At 35.2% G+C, this 21,781-nt stretch overlaps 1 protein-coding gene across 1 annotated transcript; it reads right to left on the bottom strand.

Annotated features, from left to right (window-relative positions):
• Positions 1-9,845: 9,845 nt before the first annotated feature.
• Positions 9,846-17,721, bottom strand: LOC145686242 (uncharacterized). Its single transcript, XM_081759339.1, has 2 exons — positions 17,567-17,721; positions 9,846-10,532 (listed from the first exon to the last, which is right to left on the bottom strand). The coding sequence occupies exons 1-2, from the start codon at positions 17,576-17,578 to the stop codon at positions 9,945-9,947; spliced, it is 600 nt and encodes a 199-aa protein (XP_081615465.1). The 5' UTR covers positions 17,579-17,721; the 3' UTR covers positions 9,846-9,944.
• Between the last annotated feature and the right edge of the window lie 4,060 nt (positions 17,722-21,781).

Here is a 21,781-nt window from a genome sequence, read left to right as displayed (position 1 = left end):
ATCAACTTGAATCGGCAAGAAAAGCATATGATTAGTGTAATGTAGCATTTCCGCTGAATTTGTGGGTATTCCCCGCTCAGTTCAGACGAACGTAAACATGGATAATGAACAACTGCATACATGTTGGGTAATTACACATTTTGCTTCTATTGACATTACAAATACTACTACCACTACTGTTACCGAAGAGTTTTCCAAGGAAGGAAGAAATTTGATGCTTTTTCTTCTAAGATTTTAGTGAAGTAAATACAAGAAACCCACTCGAAATAAGAGCAGAATTGTGTAAATATTTGATATCTCACCAAGGTCATAGTTACGAAGGTTAGGGTGAGGGGGGGATGATGCAATGGTTGAATACATGCGAATTCGCTTTTCTTTCTTTGTGTTATGTTCTATAATATAATATTTAGCCTTGGACTAGTTATACTCCATAATGACTAGAATCGAGTCTGCAAAATCATTTTTCTATAGACCTGAATATTAATTAGGCCTACTATTTGACAATTGTAATAAGGAAAGTACATTTCTGAGTAATATAACTTACGTATTTAGTTGTATGTCTGGATAAATAGTTTGGCCTCAATTTGTAAAATGTTACCCCCCCCCCCTTCGTAGTTTCTGCGCCTGCTTTCCGCAAGTGTAGTCTCGGGTTCGATTCTTGGTAAAGGTATTCTTCTGGAATACAAACCCGAATAATGGTTAGTAGCTTTTTTTTAAAAAAAAAAAAAAACAGAAGATCCCGTGTTACGAGCATATAGTATTGTAGATAAAAATGGATGTTAAACTCCAATAAAACTAACAATTTGAAAAGAGAAAAAAAAAAGTAATTCAGTTGGTAACACCTGCAATTCACATGTTCCATAGATTGCATAGATTTAATCCCTATTAAGTCAAGTCTCCAATAGTATTTAGTTAAAAATCAATAATAATAATAATAATAATAATAATAATAATAATAATAATAATAATAATAATAATAATAATAATAATAATAATAATAATAATAATAATAATAATAATAGTTTTGACGGACTAGCTAGAGTGAAATAATTCTTAATTACATACTAAGTTTTTGACTAGTTGGGGACTCGCCCCCCAGAACCCTGCATATCACTAACACATCTTTAATCTTAAATGATATTGTAAAAATTACAACCCATGCCCTTTTGTCTTGCGACCTTTTTCTTTCCTTCTAAGGGAAACACCAAAAACAGGTGAAACACGTCTTTAATTATATTTTAAATTAAAAACCAGCAGCAATTTTGATGCCTCCATCTTTAACGGTTTTCGAGATGTAGCCATGTTATTTTAACAATAGCGATCCCTATTTTCTTACCTTGAGGGAAAATATATATTTAAAAAACGCTGAAATACAAATTTAATTATGTTAAATGAAAAACCTAAATTCAAAAATTCATTTCTGTAACTTTAACAAACTTTGAGACATGACCATACAAATACAGTACAAAAATTGTAAATCGACCTTGCTTTCTTCTCGTCTTCTTTTCCTAGGGCAAATAACAATTGCAAATCCACCCTTTTTTTCTTTCCTTCTGCATGAAAGATCAAAAAGCGCTGAAACAAGTTTTTAATTAGTTAATTAATCTACTCTTAAAGGTGCTTTAATTTCAGGTGTGACCATGTTATTTTAACAATGATAACTCCCATCCTCTTTCTTCCCGTCGCTCAAATGTCCCTCAGTTATTTTAAATTAAAAGCCTAAACCAGGGATGGATTCAGGGGGAGCGATCGGGGCAATTGCCCCCCTCAGAAGAGAAAACTTTCTTATTTTATATATAAATAAAACCCATCACAGAGTTTGGAGCTCTTAAAAGTAGCTCTAAGTAGCAGTATTACTACCCACCGCTCTCCCACCAGAAGTCCGTCCTAGATCCGCCCCTGACCTAAACACTAATTTTGATTACTCTAACCTTCAGGGATTTATTATTTTAAAAATTGCAACTTTTTTATTCCCTTATAGAAGAAATATAAAAAAAACGCTGAAACACGTCTTCAATTATTTTAAGTGAAAAGTTATAAATGCCAAATTTACGTCTCTAACTTTAACCGGTTTCGAAATAAGGTCATCTTATTTTTACAACTGCAACCCCTAATCTTTTTTCTACTTGCATCTCTTCATCCCTTCTAAGAGAAATATCAAGATAACACTGAAACATGTCCTTTTTTTATTTTAAATGAAAAATCTAAATACAAAATTTCATATCGCTAACCTCAACAAATTTTAATGTATGGTTATCCAATTATAACAATTGTAACCCCACCCTTATTTCTTCCCGCCTTTCTTCTTCCTTCTAGGACAAATATAAAATAAAAACATTGAGACATGTGTCTATTATTTTAAGTGAAAATCAAATAATACTTTCCACAAAGTGGAACAGATCAAAACCATATCCCCGGAGGAATTAAATGTTGACTGAAAACAGAGAATTCGTGTTAATATTAAATCCAAAGTTTTCTGTCTTCGCAAATTCTGTCAAAAAATTTGAAGTTTAAAATATAAAGAACGATAATTATATGTAGATTGACAATAAAATTCATGCTAAATGCCAAATAAAAAATGTTGAGTAGAAAGTCCAGATTTTATTTCACTACTGGTGGCACATAAGCCCACTCGCATTCTTCTGGCGATTATTTGAACTACTTCCACAGCAGGGCAGTAGCCAGCCCAAAAATTTAGGGGGGCCGGTAGAAGTTATGGGGGGCGATCCAATCATATTATAGTTTATCACCATATTATAGTTCATTTCCAAGCCTATCGTTAAAATTTTAAGGGGCCAATAAAAATTTAGGGGACCCAGCCCCTAAACCCCCCGTGGATACGGGCCTGTTCTACAGTGAATACTAGATAGCCCGATTTTAACTGAGCAGTATTAAGGGGTTGTCCACATATTACGTAACGCGGCAAAGGGGAGGAGGAGGTTAGACCTTGCGTTACGAAGTGTGACAAGGGGAAGGAAGGGCTTTACGTCTCCATTACGTAACGCCTTTTTTGCTGTAATTTTTATTCTCAGGTTTATGTAATCTTTTAAGCACATAATTTTATTCAGTTCTATTCTTTTTTTTATAAATAAGTAAACTTTGTTTTGGGAAATTGCGAACATATAGCCAGGCCCGTATCCTGGGAGAGTCTAGGGGGCCGGACCCTCTAAAATTTTGACGGTAGGCTTGCAAAATGAACTATAATATTGTGATGAACTATAATATGGTTGGATCGGGCCCCCTAACTTCAGCCGTCCCCCCTCCCTACATTTTCGGGCTGACTACCGGCCTGCATATAACCTATATCAATTGAATCGTGTAGAAGACATTTGAAAACGCTACTAGACACCAGTATAACTGATGACGAATCCTGCATACATTACAACACAATAAAATTCCGATTTTTGGCTATCGTAGCATTGTATTTACGGCATATGCTTTTCTGGAGTTAATTGTTAGTGACCGTTACCACTGCTTGAAAATGCCTTCGCGTTCCCACTCGTAGAGTTATTTCTGAGAATATTGTTCAAAACTTTTGATTTGAACCATTACCCACTCTAGTCCTCTAAGGGGTTTCGTATGTAAAACTGAAAAAAAAAAAAAAAAACTTTTTCTTCAAATGACATTTTCCGCGACATAACGATCCACAATTTGCAGAGCAAAATAAAATATTTGAAACCTAATTTGTCAGATATTCATTTCGGACTTTTTATTTTTTTTATTTTTTGGATTTGAATATTTCTGGAAAAATCTAGTTTATTCGCATTCTGGCGTTGATTTAAGACAAGAAGAATTTGAAAAGGAGTAAACTGAAGCCCAAAGAAGATGGTTGAAAGCTTGTTCACAAGATATCCCTGCTGCTTCACGTGTGCAACCTCTTCGAATCTGCGAGTTGTGTAGAAATATAACAAGATCCTAGAAACTAGTTCTGAACGCTGATTGGCTGGTCACAATAGACTCAGCTAATCATAATAGAAATTTAAAAAAATACGCTACTTCCTGTAGTTTGTTACAGTGTTCGATGAAGCCAATATGTTCAGTTAGTTGGCGAAACTGTTACATATTTATTATTCTTAAATAAACGTTGCTTTGTTCAGTGAGTTGTATTTCTAGTTTAAATTATTTAAGATAACAAAGCTAGTATGAAGCAGTTACTGAACAAAGCAACGTTTATTTAAGAATAATAAATATGTAACAGTTTCGCCAACTAACTGAACATATTGGCTTCATCATACACTGTAACAAACAAGAGGGAGTTGTGTAGAAATATAACAAGATCCTAGAAACTAGTTCTGAAAGCTGATTGGCTGGTCACAATAGACTCAGCTAATCATAATAGAAATTTAAAAAAATACGCTACTTCCTGTAGTTTGTTACAGTGTTCGATGAAGCCAATATGTTCAGTTAGTTGGCGAAACTGTTACATATTTATTATTCTTAAATAAACGTTGCTTTGTTCAGTGAGTTGTATTTCTAGTTTAAATTATTTAAGATAACAAAGCTAGTATGAAGCAGTTACTGAACAAAGCAACGTTTATTTAAGAATAATAAATATGTAACAGTTTCGCCAACTAACTGAACATATTGGCTTCATCAGACACTGTAACAAACAAGAGGGAGTTGTGTAGAAATATAACAAGATCCTAGAAACTAGTTCTGAACGCTGATTGGCTGGTCACAATAGACTCAGCTAATCATAATAGAAATTAAAAAAAACTATATGCAACTCCCTCTTGTTTGTTACAGTGTCTGATCAAGCCAATATGTTCAGTTAGTTGGCGAAACTGTTACACACTTATTATTTTTTTAATAAACGTTGCTTTGTTCAGTGAGTTGTATTTCTAGTTTAAATTAAGAGATGGGTCCAAGGGCGCCCATCAGGGGGGAAAGGTTGGGCGCTTGCCCCCTAAGAGGAAATTGTACTTGGGAATATCGAAAACCCAATAGAATTTTTACATTAGTTACAGCGAAATTTGAAACTATATTTGAAACTTGAACTCGCTTATACTTGCACACCCTTGGAAAACACAATATGGGCGCCCTTGGATGGGTCGATTTCCATAGGAAAACGACAGTATGCAATTTGGAAGAATTAAGACTGGTTAATTAACCAATTTGATGGGCTCAAAATATTATTACAGTACTATCATTTTTAATATTTTGATTTATTGGCGAATAAACACTAGAAATGTGTTGGGTATTGAATAGTGGGAGATACGAGAGTTGCCAACGAATGACTAGTGTTCTAACGCCAGGTACGTCGAGTAGTAGAAGAGAAAGAAATGTATTTACCGGTGTTTATGTTGACTTTGATAATTGCAATGAAAAGTTAGATTCATGTTACGATAGCTTGTGGTTTTAAGATAAGAGTACGGCATTATTCGTCAGTATATTTAGATTATGTCCAAGTTTATTAAGTGAATAAATATGATAAGTGAGTAATAAGAGTTCATGATAATTACTTGTAGTAATTTAGCTAATCAGATTTAGTACCTGATCAGTGCAACTAGCTGCGTCCAATCTGCTAAGTCCTGTTTCACTTTTCATCAAAATGTATTCAGAATACACGGACTTCTACCTTTAAAAATAACAAAAAGTTCTACCTTTAAAAATAGCTTTTTTTGGGGGGGGTGGCATTTAGTATCTCCCCGAACTCGTTTCATGGTTCCAGAACCGAGTACCTGGTTTTTGTCTAAATTGTGATAAAGGTAGAAGTACAAGGGCCCTGCGGGCTTATAACTCCCTTCGCTAGCTGTCCCTAGCTCAGCTATATTTTGTAAAGTAAGTAACACACTGAATATTATATGTGCAAGATTGGGGGAGATACTAAATATCAGCCGTTTATTTTATTGTAATAACCCCTAAAATAAGCAAAATTGGTGGAAAACAAAAAACAAAAATCAAAAAATGTTACGTAACGAAGATTGGGTGGGCTTCGGCCTTGCGTTACGAAGTGTGACAAGGGGGAGGGAGGCGGTAAAAATTGGTCAAAAATAGCGTTACGTAATATGTGGACAGTCCCTAAGCACATAGCCCACATTTTGACATTAAACCGAACTTTTCCATTTTTGTCGAACTTTTAAATTCCAGAAAAATAGCAGACTTCAAAAGCTCACTAGAAAACAGAAAATAAAAGTTTTTAAAAAATGAATCGACTTCAAAACGTAAAGAAGAAAATAATAAAGACACTAAAAAGCACAAAATAATAATAATAATAATAAACCGCCTAAAATCAGAAAATATTTAATTATAACCATATAGAAAATATTTCTAAATTCGTGCCAAACCAAACAAATTAATGCTTCATAAAATTATCATAGAAATAAATTTATATTAGGCATTAATTTGCTCGACTTAGCACGACCTCAAAATATTTTAAATCATAATAGTAATGAATTATTTTCTGCTTTTAAGTGCTTTATTAATATGGTTTTGTGCTTTTAGCGCTTTTATTACTTCCTTATTTTAGTGCTATTTCTGTAGTCGGTTCATATATATATATAGTATATAGTTTTTATTTCAAAAATTTGACATATACAGGGTGAACCTGAAAGATGTGACAAACACCGGGAGATGATTCGTGGCATCAGAAGAAGACAAAAAGTCCTATTGTTATCGAAAGTATGTTGCCAAATTTCGCGTCGCGTACGAGTGACAGGGGTGCCAACTTGGAATCGACAATCAAATCCTGACAATTGGAACGAAACAGAAAGTTATACACAAATCGCGGGACGTAATTCGTGACATCAAAACTAGTTAAATGTGGCTATGACTCGTGGAGGTGGAGCGATGATTTGTGTAAATAATAAGTGGAAGAGCAAGAGTAGACTGGATCTCGAACGGAATTGTGAACTCATTTGGGTGGAAGTATTTATTCCAAAGCGTCGTTCTGTGTTTATTGGGTGCTTCTATAGGCCGCACAAGAATACCCCCCAGCACATCTTAGAAGCTTGCCATGACTCACTGTTACATGCGTTGTCACACGGTGACGTCATCTTATTGGGTGGTTTCAACCTTTCCATCACGTGGCAGGACAGCAAGCATGGCGTCGCTAAAGATAGAAACGACAGTTATTTCATGGACAATTTTATTCATGGACTTGGTCTAGGTCAACATAATATGCATAATACCCGCAATAATAGCAATCTTGACTATATTCTCTCTAATTTAGAACCTCGTTGTGTTGTCCAATGCAGAAATCTTTTTCCCTCGGATCACGATTCCTTGGATGTTTCTTTCGATTTCCTCCCCTCCACTACTACAAACCAGCCCCTCAAAAGTAGGTCACAACTTCTTTGGAAGAAAGCCCCCTGGGGCGACATCTGCCGGGCTATTGAACTGTTTCCTTGGTGTTTGCTAGAGGTAGGAACTGTTGACGACGCTGTGGACTTATTTACATCTGTAGTCCACTCAGCCATAAAGGACTTTGTGCCGGTGAAAGCATCAAAATCGAACAGGTTTCCGGTCTGGTACGACAATGAACTTCGTGAACTTCTTAAAAACAAAAAGCTTGCCTGGACTCTATGGAAATCACATCCGAGTGACTACACATACAAAAACTTTGCTAGAATTAGAAGTCTTGCCAAGAAGGTACAGCGACGTAAATATTTTGAATACATGGATTCAATTGGTGATTTTACTGTTAGTAACCCTAAAGTCTTTTGGTCTGTAATTAAATCTAGAACAAAATCTCCGAGCATACCGGCAACAGTTCAAGATGAAAATACTGAAGCGAGTGATGATCAAAGACCCGACCTCTTCAATAACTACTTCTGCAAAACATTTACTTCCCTTCCCTCTACAACCCATCTCCTCCCTCTCCGCTCCATCTGTTCGGACACCTTATCCATTCTCTCTACCACCCCGGGCGAAGTTCTGGCTCTCTTGCTATCGTTATCTCCACATAGATCACTTGGACCTGATAAAATTAATCCTCTCTTTCTCAACAAAACTGCTTCAGTTATTGCGGTTCCTTTATCTATCTTATTCAATAGATGCTTCAAGGAAGGGTATTATCCCACCAGTTGGAAACTAGCTCACGTGACCCCAATATATAAATCAGGACTTAAAGATCACGTATCCTCCTATAGGCCAATATCTCTTCTTTCTGTAATATCAATTATCTGCGAAAAAATAATCAAAGACAGGCTACTTAAATTCACCTCACCTTACATCCATAGTTCTCAGCACGGCTTTCTACCAAAAAGCTCAAGTCTCTCAAACTTAAGTACTCTTCTTTCCTGTGCAGTCAAATGTATGTATAACAATACTCAATTAGATGTTATCTACTTTGATCTCTCGAAGTCCTTTGATTCTGTCAGTCACATTCATCTTCTTCATAAACTCTCCAATAGATTTAATGTACATGGCAAATTTCTCTCTCTAATCACAAGCTACTTGAAGGACCGTAAACAGAGAGTTGTTCTTTCAGGGGCGACTTCTAACCCCCAACCCGTGATCTCAGGGGTGCCTCAGGGAAGTGTGCTTGGGCCTCTGCTGTTTGTCCTGTATATGGATGATGTCTACATGCACTTATCAGCTCAACCTAGTGGCCTTCTGCTTTTTGCTGACGATTGTAAGTTATACAGAGAAATATCGTGTCTCCATGACACAATTGCTCTACAGGAAGACATAAATTACCTTACAGGTTGGTGTGAAATGTGGCACTTGAAACTCAACAGTAAGAAATGTGACAGTATTACTATTACTTTGAAAAAGTCTCCTGTTCCCTCCACATACCATATCAACGATTCCCCTATCACACATTCTGCTAGTCATAACGATCTTGGTGTCATCTTTGATTCAAAACTCACCTTCTATGACCACATCTCCTCAATACTAAAGAATTCAATGCGCATGTTGGGACTTCTTTATCGATTCACCGAACTACGCACTGTTTCTTCATTAGCAACTTTTTATAAGACTTTAATAGCGCCCAAGATCGAATACTGCTCTCCCATATGGGCCATGGCAGCACCTACACATCTCTCCAGACTTGATTCTGTTCTCAATTTCTTCATCGCTATAGTCCGTTTTCGTGTTCCTGCACTTCGAATATTATCTAAGAAGGAGCTCTTGCGACATCTTAATATTCAGACTCCTGAAATACGCAGAATTATCTCTGACCTGAAATATCTACATAAAATAGTTAATGGAAGCTTAAGATCGGAAATATTACTTCAGGAACTATCCTTACGTGTCCCTTCCCGCATCACCCGGAATACCCACCTATTCCATCTTGCCCGTCCTAGGTTGGCTGTTATACAGAGGTCTCTTTTTTATAGAATACCAAACTGTTATAATCAAGTAACAACTGATGTAGACATTTTTTCGAGCTACCCAGTGTTTGAAAGAGCAATTAAACGAGCTTTGACGGAATAGTTTTACTCTTACACTCTTTTTTCTATGTTGTTGTTATTGTTGTTTTTTTTTTCTTTCGTTTGTTAGCATGTCCCTGTGTAAAATGGCAAAGTTATGCTGTATCTGGGAATTTGTTCAATAAATAAATAAATAAATAAATAAATAAAATGAACATCAGCAACAGCGTTAGACAGTTGAGCAGACAGAGATAGCTTGTGTACATTTTCTGTTCCGTTTCAATTGTCAGCATTCGATTATCGATTCCAAGTTGGCACCCCTGTCACTCGTACACGACGCGGAATTTGACAACTTGCAAGAGACATTTTCCCTCCTTTTGATGTCACGAATCACTTCCTGGAGTTTGTACACATCTTACAGGTTCCCTCTGTGTACTTGCAGTTATTATGCGGTGTGTTGTAGACTTTAAACTACATATAGCCTAGTGACCAAAAATGGGTATTTTCCACTAGAAATAAAACAACATCTTTTAAATTATATTTATTTCTTCATTTGGACCGAAACATGTCTTCTTTCTAATTCATGTGTATATTTAATTTCATTTTACAAAGTCGAGTTTGAAGTTGTTATCCGTAATTATGTGCGTAAGGTCCAAATCCACCATAACCATAGTTACCGTAGGAACCAAATATAATGTCAGGATATGCATAGGATTGTTCAGGAGGAATATATAGGGGGTTATATGGAAACCACTCATCCATTGGGGGAGCATAAAGAAATGATACAATCACAACATTTCCATTAGTACCCGATGGTTTGGGTCGATGATTCACAATAACGTGAACTGGTTTCTTAGTGGATGGTGCTGTTTGAGGAAGACCTGTGGCCGGTTCTGTCGTTTTGTGGTCAGCTGTCATCAACGTGAATGGACGCAGTGTCGAAGTCTTCCCTTCAGTTGTCGTCGACTGAGACGAAAGCAATTTTTCCGTTTCCTCACTAGTTGAGATCGGTTGGGACGAGTACAGTTTTGTAGTTTGCTCAACACTTGTTGTTGTTTTCTGCGATTGCAGTGTCACTGTTTCCTCGACAGTTGACATCGGTTGGGACGAGGGCAAATTCGTTGCTTCCTCGCCAGTTGTCATCAGTTTCAACAATAGAGAATTTGCCGCTTCCTCTGCCATGGATATGGCAAAGATAGTTGTTAATATTATAACCTGAAAAAACGTAAAATAATACAAATTATTTTATATAATTATTAACTTACATCGTACTCACACGTATAATATCTCTGTTTAACCGTGTGTTAATAAGATGGAGAAATGTCTGATGGGGGTGTCGAAACTCAAGGCACAGACACCAATAATGATATGCGGACAATTTCTACGTGAAAGGCACAGTAAAACAAATACGATTAAAAACAAAAATATGAGCCTACTAGTACAGTGAAACTAGATTTATTTGTGGATTACCAAAAAAATTCAAAAAACTTGCTGGAATATGTACATAGTATAAAGGTAACCAAAAAAGTTGTCGCTTTTTGTGGAGGTCTGGGTTCAATTGACCCTCACATCGTGACGTAAATGCGAATGGAGATGAGGCGAAGGAGAGTAGTTGGTGTGGGTATATCCAACATACTACCTGGTTGTGGCAGTTCAGTTACACCGTGAACTTGTTTAAGGACAGATTGAACATGGAACCTCCACAGGGCGTCGTAACGGCGTGACTGCTGTACGAGTTCAAACATGGGGTCAAACGCCGCTGTGGCGGGGTGGAAAATATGCCAGGCCTTTGGTGAGAATGTTGTGACTACACTGACAGTGCAGCGGTGATTTAACAAGTTTAAGGACGGTGATGAAACACTCGAAGAAGCACCACGTGCCGGAAGACCAACACATGTACAATTGATGCAGCAATTGAGGCGAACAGTGGCCAGACATGTGAGGAACTGGAACTACAATTCAGTGTGAGTGGAGAAACCATTCAGCAGCACCTCCATCAACTTGGGAAGCTCTACAAGTTTGGTCGATGAACCCCACAAGATTTGACTGCGATCCAGAAGGTAACTCAGGCAAATACCTTTGTTCCTATGCTATCTTGTCTGAGGAAAGAGCCATTTCTGAACAGAGTATTGACATGTAATAAAAAATGAGTCCTGTACGAAGCTCCACGGCCCATCATCATTGGTTAACATCCCATGAACCGCTTCCAAAACAGCCGAAAACAGCAGTGCACCAGAAAAAGATATCGTGTGTGTTTGGTGAACTGCTCGCGACATCGTACATCGGAAACTGCTACCAGATGGTCAGAGCATTAATACAATTGTGTACTGTCAGCAGTTGAGCCATGTTCAAGTAAAACTCAAAACTCTGGAGCCAGTATGTCTGAATCACAAAGGGGTCCTCCTGTTACAGGACATCGCTATGCCCCATGTGGCTAGGATGACCAGGAACACCATATTACGCATTGGATGGGAAACATTATTGCATCCGCCATACTCACCGTATATTGCATAGTCCGATTATCACCTGTTCCATTCCTCAGACAATCACCTTTAAGGATGCCAGTTCAAATCCCTAGCAGAGGTGCAAAATGCACTTGATACGGTCCAAGTTCAACCCGATGGAATCCATGGCGTTCCAGAACATTGGCAGAAGTTCGTCGATGCTGATGACGACTATTTTTGATCTTGCAGGTAGGCCCAATATCTTAGGTGATATACTGACGTTCGAAGGTGGTGGGTAAAATAGCGACAGAAGCTTCTTGCTTACTTTTATATTATTTGAGAAGTATTGCTCACAAAAAGTCCTAATGTATCCAGTTGAGGGTTTGGAAGATATGACATCATCAATATATGTTGACATAATTTTTAGTTTAATCTTCAAATGAGTGTAACTTCTCACAGAGTAAAAAAAGAAAAGTCACTCTCGTATCATATTCAAGGGAAATAATTGCAAAATGTATAAAATGGAAGTTTCGTTCATACCAGTTATAGAAAGTAAAGAAAAGCTATTCTTTACTATATGTTTTAATTTTTAAGTGTAAATATCCAGTAATTATAAACTATTATTACAACTTTTGATATTGTAATTGTAAGTTATTTTGAAAACGAAATCAAAATTATTTCTGTAACACTGAATGTAAATGAGTTACGTTAATTTTTGACGTGAAATATGTGATTGTTATTTTATGGATTCCATACTAAACCTTACGTACAAAAGCTTTGAACTAAACGATCCCTATTGCTCTCGATTCTGCTTATTGTCTTTATTCTTTTAGAAGGTATCTTTTTTTTTCTATGAAAGGAACAACAGGGAATGAAATGTGACAAATTTCCATTCATGAAAATCACTTCTAGGAAATAATGTAGGTGAAAAAGTGTAATTATGTTTTGATCATACACAAAAATTACTCTTTAAAAAAGAATGATCAAATGACCAATACATCATGTATGAAAAAGGATACAAACAATCTGGTTGATTTCATTGTACGTATTAGCTGCTAGTTTAAAACTTGTAATATTTATTATTTATCTAGTCTGTTTTAGAATATATATATATATATATATATATATATATATATATATATATATATATATATATATATATATATATATATATATATATATATATATATATATATATATATGAATTTTACACAATATTAGAATTTTATTCAATAAATAAGTGCACATTGTGACAATTATATTTTACAAGTAATATGTGGGTCATTTTAAATAGAAATCAAACAAAAATGAAAAATGAGCACAGTCTGCTACTTCACGATTAATGTTTTTCATACACAGAATATACACTAATATTTTAATATATATGAAACACAGAACATCATTCTACAAGTCTACAGAACATCAAAATAAAGCAAAAAATATATATAATTGTATACCTTTCGGGTCCTCGTCTGGAGACGCGAATTGCACTATGTGGCAACGTCGAAGATGAAGAACCTAGAGATCTACCAATCAATCAAATAGTTACTTCGATTCTTTCTAGATAGCAGTTAAGGTCTACAGGCGTTGACACTAGCACCATTTATTAGTGTAACAATAGGTGTAATTGCTTGATGGATTCGAGGAAGTAAGGCTAATGGTTCCAAGTTAATCTGCAACGTTGCAACATAGTGAAAGTTTGATTCCCCATAGTGGCTGAAGGAGGCCCCAGAGGGTATATCATTTTTGTTTTATTTTGACCTGAATAATAGCCTTCTGTTGTCAGCGGGTGCCATTTTAGAACTCTCGATATAAATATTCCAGCTGAATGAAAAAAACTATCAACTGCACCAGATTGGCAAGAAATGACATGCATTTTAAGTCATAATTACTTGTTTCTTTCAATTTTTCAGAAAACTACGCATAAGAATCATATCTCAAGGATGCCATTTTGTTCATCTCGATATGATCTATCGATGCACCTTTAGACAATATCACAATTAAAATAAAAGTTTAATACTTTTGGGCTATATCTCCTTCACCATACTGTGTGTGTACTGTCATTTTGCTAGTGTTACAATAAAAAAAAAATCGATGTATAACTGTATATGATAAATGTATAACTTTAGTATGTTTCATCTTATTGGATGGGGTGTTTATCGTACTGCATGCACTTTTAGGTTGACAAAAAATAAAAAAAGAAACTTGTCAATTTTCTCGAAAATTAGGCATGAAGATTTACACTTAATGTGTGTCACAAATGAAAGAACTAATGATCATGACATTAATAAAAGAACGTCTACGATTGAATACATTTTTAACTGTATTTTTTAATACTAATTTGAGGTTGCTAATCTAATGAAACTATTTTTAAACATGCCCGTCTATGGGGTTACAAGAAATATGACCCCAAAGTTGAAATCTTTGAGAGTCTGTTTATGCAAATAGTGAAATTGCTACGAGGATGCTGATTCCAATGAGACTCCTTTAAAACATATCGATCCGCAGACACACAGGAATCACAAGAAAAGTTAGATGAAAGTTGGGATATTTTTATGGTTGTGAAACATAGTCGCATACTCTGAGGGAAGATCGCACTCTGAAAGTATTTTGATCCTGAAACGAATGTTCCTGACAAGATCCTGGAACGAATATTCGACTCGAGAAGAACGAGAATGGTGAATGGCGTAAACTTCATAACAAGAAACTACATAATTTATAAGATTTACCAAACATTGTTAGTGTCATCAAACCTAGGAGGGTCAGGTGGGCAGGTCGTATTGCCATGATGGAAGAAGGTAGGAAAGCTTTCAATATCTTAACTGGAAGACCAATGGGGAAACGACCGTTAGGGAGACCTAAGCAAAGATGGGAGGATAATATTAAGACGGATAGGAATACAAAGAAGCTGGATCCAGTTGACTAAGGACAGAAGTTAATGTTGAGCTTTTGTTAACGCGACATTGAATCTCTGGGTACCATAGGCTATAGAGTTAGATTAGTTAGTTAGTTATATTCCAAATTTGAGACCACTTTTCTGTGCACTCCATAGACAAGTACGTTTAAACAAGTTTCTAGTATATAAATTCCGATTAGAATTGTTTCCAACCGTGAACACTTTTATTATTGGTATAAGTGGTATCTCAAATATCCCAACTTCGATGTAATTTTTCTCGTGATCCCGGACGGATAGGCTTATATTTAAAAATAATTCCATTGAATTTTGCATCCTCAAATCAGAAATATATCCAAGCGTGGGCACTTTCTCCGTTGATATAAGTGATACTTCAAGGACGTCAAATTTGAGATCATTTTTCTCGTAATACCATGGACGATCATCTTTAACAATAGTTTCATTAGTTTCAGAATCTTGAAGTTAGTATAAGAAGTACAGTTAAACATTTATCTAAGCTTTGCCACTTTTTACTAGTGGCATCATTGTTAATTCTTTATCCATTCGTGCATCCAATATTGGAGTTTAAGTAGTTTGGAAACTGATTTATATTTTCATGATTCTTAGGAAACTACACAGATCTTCTCTAACTTTGAATCTATATAGTCACTGCTTTACTGTATAAAAGTAAGATTTTAGTTAGGAAAATTTTGTTTCATCATTCCGCAGAAAATATTTTGTGTATAACTATCCATCAGTTCAGAGTTAATCATCATTTTTATCATAACGAGATTTTAAAATTTCAATCCCAATGAGTTAGTTACATTGTCCAAAAATTACTTTATAAACTCGACATGAGTGACGAGATTCTTTGAACGTGTGATGAATGACAATGATTTCGATAGCATGACAAATAATCAATTGCCACAAAATTATTATTATTCATTAATTCATTAAGGTACTTTTTAGATTTTTTTTTTTTTTTTTTTTGAACGGAAGGTTGGAGTCAGGCCTTCCTGATAGATTTAGGGTAGGACTGAGCTGTGAAGAGATGACTGATCAGTGAAGTCTGAATAGAGACTGATAGGATGTTGTTTTGCTTGAGCTTCAAACTTAAGAGACAGGGCTCCGAATCTAAAGAGCTCTGAATAAGATTTCTTTCGCTATTTGGAGAATTATATATTTTTTAAGTTTATTCTGATTTAATTACTGAATAAAGATTGTTCTTTACCCTGAATCTGGTTACAAGTTTTATTGAGAGGTATTCATCTGAGTGGGTTGGCTTTTTTTAAAATTATTATTTATGTTAGTGTTCCTAATTGTTAATATCTCCTAGAGGAGCCTGAAGAGACGTTAGAAATAAACTGTAACTTTAAGGTTTAATTTTACTGATTTCTTCTTGAAATCTAATCGAATGTACCTTACCTGGTGAAAATTAAATTTTGTCACTTAAAATTTTAATACTTAAGGTGGATCACAACCCGGAAGTCAGTATATATTTTAGCTCATTCCCTTAATTACTGCTCAATGAAACGTTACATATTATAAATATTGTACTATAAGATAGAGTTATGTTTCAGCTACAACACAAGACACTGATTCATTTGGTTGTGTCTTCTGATATCGAAAAAGGTAATATATATATATATATATATATATATATATATATATATATATATATATATATATATATATATATATATATATATATATATATATATATATATATATATATATATTTGATTTGTTTTACAATAAGCACACAAGATAGCAATTGCTGTTTGATTTCATTAGAAGTGCTCAGTTTTATAAAATGTTTATTTGTACGTGTAAATTATTTTAGAGTAACGATCTTAATACGAAATAGATATATTGTTTGACCGTTCCTTCTGTTTTGTTTTACATTATCTTTAAATATTAATTTACATTTAAGGAAATAGATTTTGAGAAGAAACTTGAGCAGAACGTCATAATGCGTTGTTGTCAAATTTGTATGTTTGGTGTGACAGTCACAATAAGAAAATACCTGGACTCTAGCGTTGCAGTTCGACAAGCGGAACTTAGCTCTGAATTTCAGTAAGGGTCGAGAACTAATTTCTCCAGTAAGTACCCAAGCAGAATTCCATGAGTTCTTCCTTTATTATCTGGCATCAGTAAACACTCGACACTATATGGCAACGCAGCACTATTCAAGCAGCGTTTAGCATAGCACCGAGAACACCTAGTGATCCACCTTAAAAATGGAATTTAAAGCAAATTCACTTCAAGAAGAAATTACAGTAAAACTACGTTATTTAAATTCGAATTCATTTCAAAGAAAATAAAAAATAACTCTCCATTTGAATCGATATGCTTAAAAAGCAAAAAAGAAAAGATGATGCAAATAACTCTTAAATGGACGAGTGAAAGTTAAAGTGGTGTAAGTCATATTTTCTTTTCTATTAATTGGACGGTGAAAGTTACAGTGGTCTAAGTCATATTTTCTTTTCTATTAATGGGACGGATTAAAGTTACCAGTATAGTGACGTAAGGCATAATATCTTTCCCATTAATTGGACGAGTTAAAGTTATAGTAGTGTAAGTCATATTTTATTGTCTGACTAACTGTTTCCTTTATCATTAGAACTTTCAAAGTAATCTATTGAAATGAACAGTCTTTGAGAATGAAGTCCTGACTTACTTCACATTTTCTAATAACAGGTTGACTTTCTTACATTTGGTATGTGTGACTTTTTTTTTTTTTTTTTTTTTAAGAAAATAACTTACACCACTTTAACTTTCACCCGTCTAAATAATATACTTCGTTTATTGCACAAGCAAACATGTCCTTCACTCTACAATAACATATTAGTCTTGGAAAACACACTACTATAATGTAATCAATAATATTAGTTTGTTTCAAATCTTCTTACCGGTTTCATCATGATCCTCGAGCTCCCGTATTCTATCTCAGTTCAGCTAATTATGTAGCGAGTTTGCCACATTCATCGTTTCATATGCTAAAACTTTTTCCCCCTCGTTAGTTCTTCTGAAGATAATATAAATGTGTTTTATCATTTGTAAAATGCGAGTTCCTGTTATGGTTCCTGTTAACAAATACCTCATTTAGGATAACCTCTCTGTGGAAGTTCCCAAATATTCGATTTCATTATAAGACTAATATTATAGTTATCAATATTCGAACAAACACAGTGATAAACTAATGAGCTCTTTTGTTTGCTGCTCAGTTATTAGTGATAACTAGACTTCAGAACCAAGGACAAAGAAAGCAAGTCTATCCTTATTAATTGTATGGTAATGCACAGAAAAGAATCAATGATTACAGAAGATATATCTATTAGTATATGATTCATTCATATGATCATATATTGTAAAGAACAAATCAGGTCAAAACTGACCATGTGGTATAATGTACTGCTTACGTTTATATTTTAGGCCATTTTTTGCCCATGAAATTGTACAAGTTAGTCCACTCAAATTTACGAATTCTCGTCCTGACCTTAGGGAAAATAACACATAGGAACCATGGGTTATAACCAAGGATCATGGGCCCTGACTCTAAACTCCGTCTCATACCACAAGACAAAGGAGGCAAAGAGTGTGGGGAATAACAATATTCAATCGCAACATTGTTACTTGTATGCTAAAAGTATTCACAGTTTTTCTTCCAGAAACTTTAGACCGGGGCAAAATCATAATGTGATGGGGTTGCACACTGCAACACTATTTATCTGCTAAAGAATTTCCCTGCACAAGACCGATATTTAAGCGCAAATTATCCAAGAGAGAATGGGTGGTGGTGGCTTACTCCCAGCTGGAAGAAACACTGATACGAGTAGCAAAGTTTCTTCTTTCTCCTATTTGATACATTCATTCATGTACCTGTATAACTGTAACTTAAGAATTGACCGTGGGACACGGAGGCTGGAGTTGTAGTCGAGCAGTCTGTGAGACATTAGGTTGATGTGATACTCGTCAGAGGTTGAAGTCCCTCTGAAGAGCATGGAGATTTTCAATTGTCTTCGAAGTTTCGGTGTTCGTGTCCTTGTCGTGTTCAGTTAAGTGGAATATTGAATGAGAGTAATAAGAAGGGAAATGAACCGGATGAGATGGAAATAAAAAAAAAAAGTAGTGGAGAAAGCAATTCTAGTGGGAGAGTTCCTCCGTTCGATCTCCAGCTACGTGAGTTTGTGATGGACTACATCGTACCCATTGTTTTTACCGGGATTCTAACGTTTCTTCTCACTTTTACATTTCATCAGTCATAACATAATTGTTTACTTTCATTTATTATCCGTCTCCTTTAACGTATTATTATTATTATTATTATTATTATTATTATTATTATTATTATTATTATTATTATTACTACTACTAAGTATTCTGCTTTTTGGTAGATTCTGCGACTAACAAGTTTTTTCTTCTTCTTAATTTTCAGTTTGGGCCTGGAAATGTTTTTTTTTTTTTTCTTTCTTATTTTCATATTTCTCAAATTTCAGCTTCCTCTTTCAGCAACTCCCAATATTTTCTTCTATTTTTCAAATCATTGATTAATTGTATTCTTCTTATTTCTCACTTTCCTTCCATCTTTCCTTATATAGCGGTATGAAGAAGACAATTTCTTCGCAAGATGTGTTTAATCCAATTGGCCTTTCTATGAATGATGGTGACTAGAAGCGTCCTCTTCTCTCGTATCCGTTTTAAAACATCTTCATTTGTTACTCGCTCTGTCCATTTTATCTTCTCCATCTTCCTCCAACACCACACCTCGAACTCTCTAAATGTTTCTTCTCCGTAATGTCCAGGTCTCAACCATAAAGACTAATGCTCCATATATAGCACTTGACCAATTTCTTCCTTAATCCAATATTAAGGCTGCTAGTTAAGAGTGACCTTTTCTTGTTGAATGCTTCTTTAGCTATGGCAATTCTCTACCTGATTTCATTGGCGCAGTATGCGTCTTTACTTCCCAAATAATTGAAATGGACGACCTCTTCAAGTACTCTTTGTTCTCTCCTCTTGTCAGGCCCGTAAGGGCGCATCTCCACGGGATATTCTCATGACTTTCGATTTTTCGATGTTGATTTCCATTCCATATAGTCACTCCCAGTGTCAACTATTTTGTCAATCATCTCCTGTAGTCCTTCTTCAGTTCTAGCTATAATAACCGTATCATCTGCATATATGATTTTGTAAGTGATCTGCCTCCAATCTTGAAATATCCCATTCCCATTTAGCGTGAAGAGCATATATTTGTGGTAGGGGCGGATCCAGGACGGACTTCTGCGGGGGGGGGGGGGTTATAATACTGCTACATAGAGCTACTTTTAAAGAGCTTCAAACTCTGGGATGGGTTTATTTATATATAAAATAAAAAAAAAACTTCCCTCTTCTGGGAGGCAATCGGGGCGATCCGCCCTCGCCTCTCAGGATCTGCCACTGAATTGTGGGAAGTAAAACTAGAAGGAACTAACGATTACGCCATTAGTAAAAGTTTGCCTATGCTTGGATGAATTTGTAATTGCGCTTTTTATACTAATTTGCGGGTGCTAAATCAAATCAAAGTATTTTTAAACTTAGATGTCGTTAAAGTGCGTAGAAAAGTAATCTCAAAATTTGGGATACAAATAAATAAATAAATATAAATATCATAGTATTAAAGTTTTTTTGTAACTTTTTTCGTTACTTCATTGACAGATACATTATAAAATAGTTGGATTCGAATCAGAATCCTCAAACCAGTATAAAAAGCACAATTACAAATGTATCGAAGTGTGGGCAATTTTACTATTGTCATTAGCTGTACCCAAGGGCGCCCACCCTAGAGGAAATTGTACTTCAGAATATCGAAAATCCAATAGATTGTTTACATTAGTTACAGCAAAATTTGAAACTATTTTTGAAACGTCGCTTATACTTGCCCCCCTTGAAAACCACAACATGGGCGCCCTTGGCTGTACCTTAAAACTTCAACTTTGAGGAAGAAAGCTTTTAAGTTCGAAAAGTCAATACTCCCAAAAAGTTAGATTTTACATCCTTCTGAACAAAGATGCATTTTTTTCGTACTAGTTTTTAAATACATTTAAATACACAACTTTTGAAAGGAAATTTTAAAATATCGAACTCGAGAAAAAGTTTTTCTACTGACACTAAAGGTATAGCCGTCGAACTCAGTTTAGCTTATAATGAGGTGAATGAAATGGGACCTAACAGTTTCTCATGACCAAGCAATGCGTCTATTTGTAGGTATTTTTGTAGATAAGGAGATAACTGCAGCAATTCTCCCGTCTGACGCACTTAAACAGGATTTTTTCCATTGCCGAAAAATGACGTGACAGCAAAAGTTGCTAAACCAACAAATTGCCCTAACAACTGCCACACGACATAGAGTAAACCTAACGATTTTTTGGGGTGACAGTCTGACTTTCCAGGAATGATCTTTTTAAGAAGAGAATTTAGAACTCCTGTGAATTTGAATTCGTTTGCATGAAATTCCCTAATGGTTGTCAATATTTGAAATAGTATTCATTAAATCTAAGGTTATCAGACTTTTTCAATGAATCTGTGTACGCTACATGCTTTTAAAAAAGTACATTAATGAGGTACAGTCTTGTTAAAAAAAAATCATAGCCACCAAACTCTATTTGGAAAGTCCCACAGTCTTACATACAGTCGGAATTAAATCAAACCAATATGGATCTTCCTTAGCTGATTAACCTCTTAACATTAGAAAAGGTGTATATTCGACCTTTTAAAAGAAGAACGGGTAAACGGAAGCTAGGACGAGTATACTCGTCGTTTTAAGTTTTTGATAAAATATAAAAAGACGAGTATACTCGTCCTTTTACGTTAAGTGGTTAAGATCTTCACTTAGAGTCAGAGTATTAGAATTTTGTAAGTTCGATTCCCAGAATATGACCTTCTAAATAAAGTACGTGAGCAAGGTCCTTTGAACAAGATTGTACATAAAAGTTCATTATGTATGCAACATAGTAACATTTGAGTGATAAAATAATATTAATTTCCGTTCTTACACCTACCTTGTGCATTACGGGTACTACACCTTGATGTAACACTCACTAGCATTGTTTTAACTACAAAGACAGCTAATAAGTAATCTAATGAAA

Source organism: Thermobia domestica, chromosome 1 (genome assembly GCF_964235325.1).
Source record: "Thermobia domestica chromosome 1, izTheDome1.hap1.1, whole genome shotgun sequence".
Lineage (NCBI taxonomy): Eukaryota > Metazoa > Arthropoda > Insecta > Zygentoma > Lepismatidae > Thermobia > Thermobia domestica.
The sequence above is the reverse complement of the archived record's forward strand: the minus strand, read 5'-3'. Positions and strand labels throughout refer to the sequence as shown.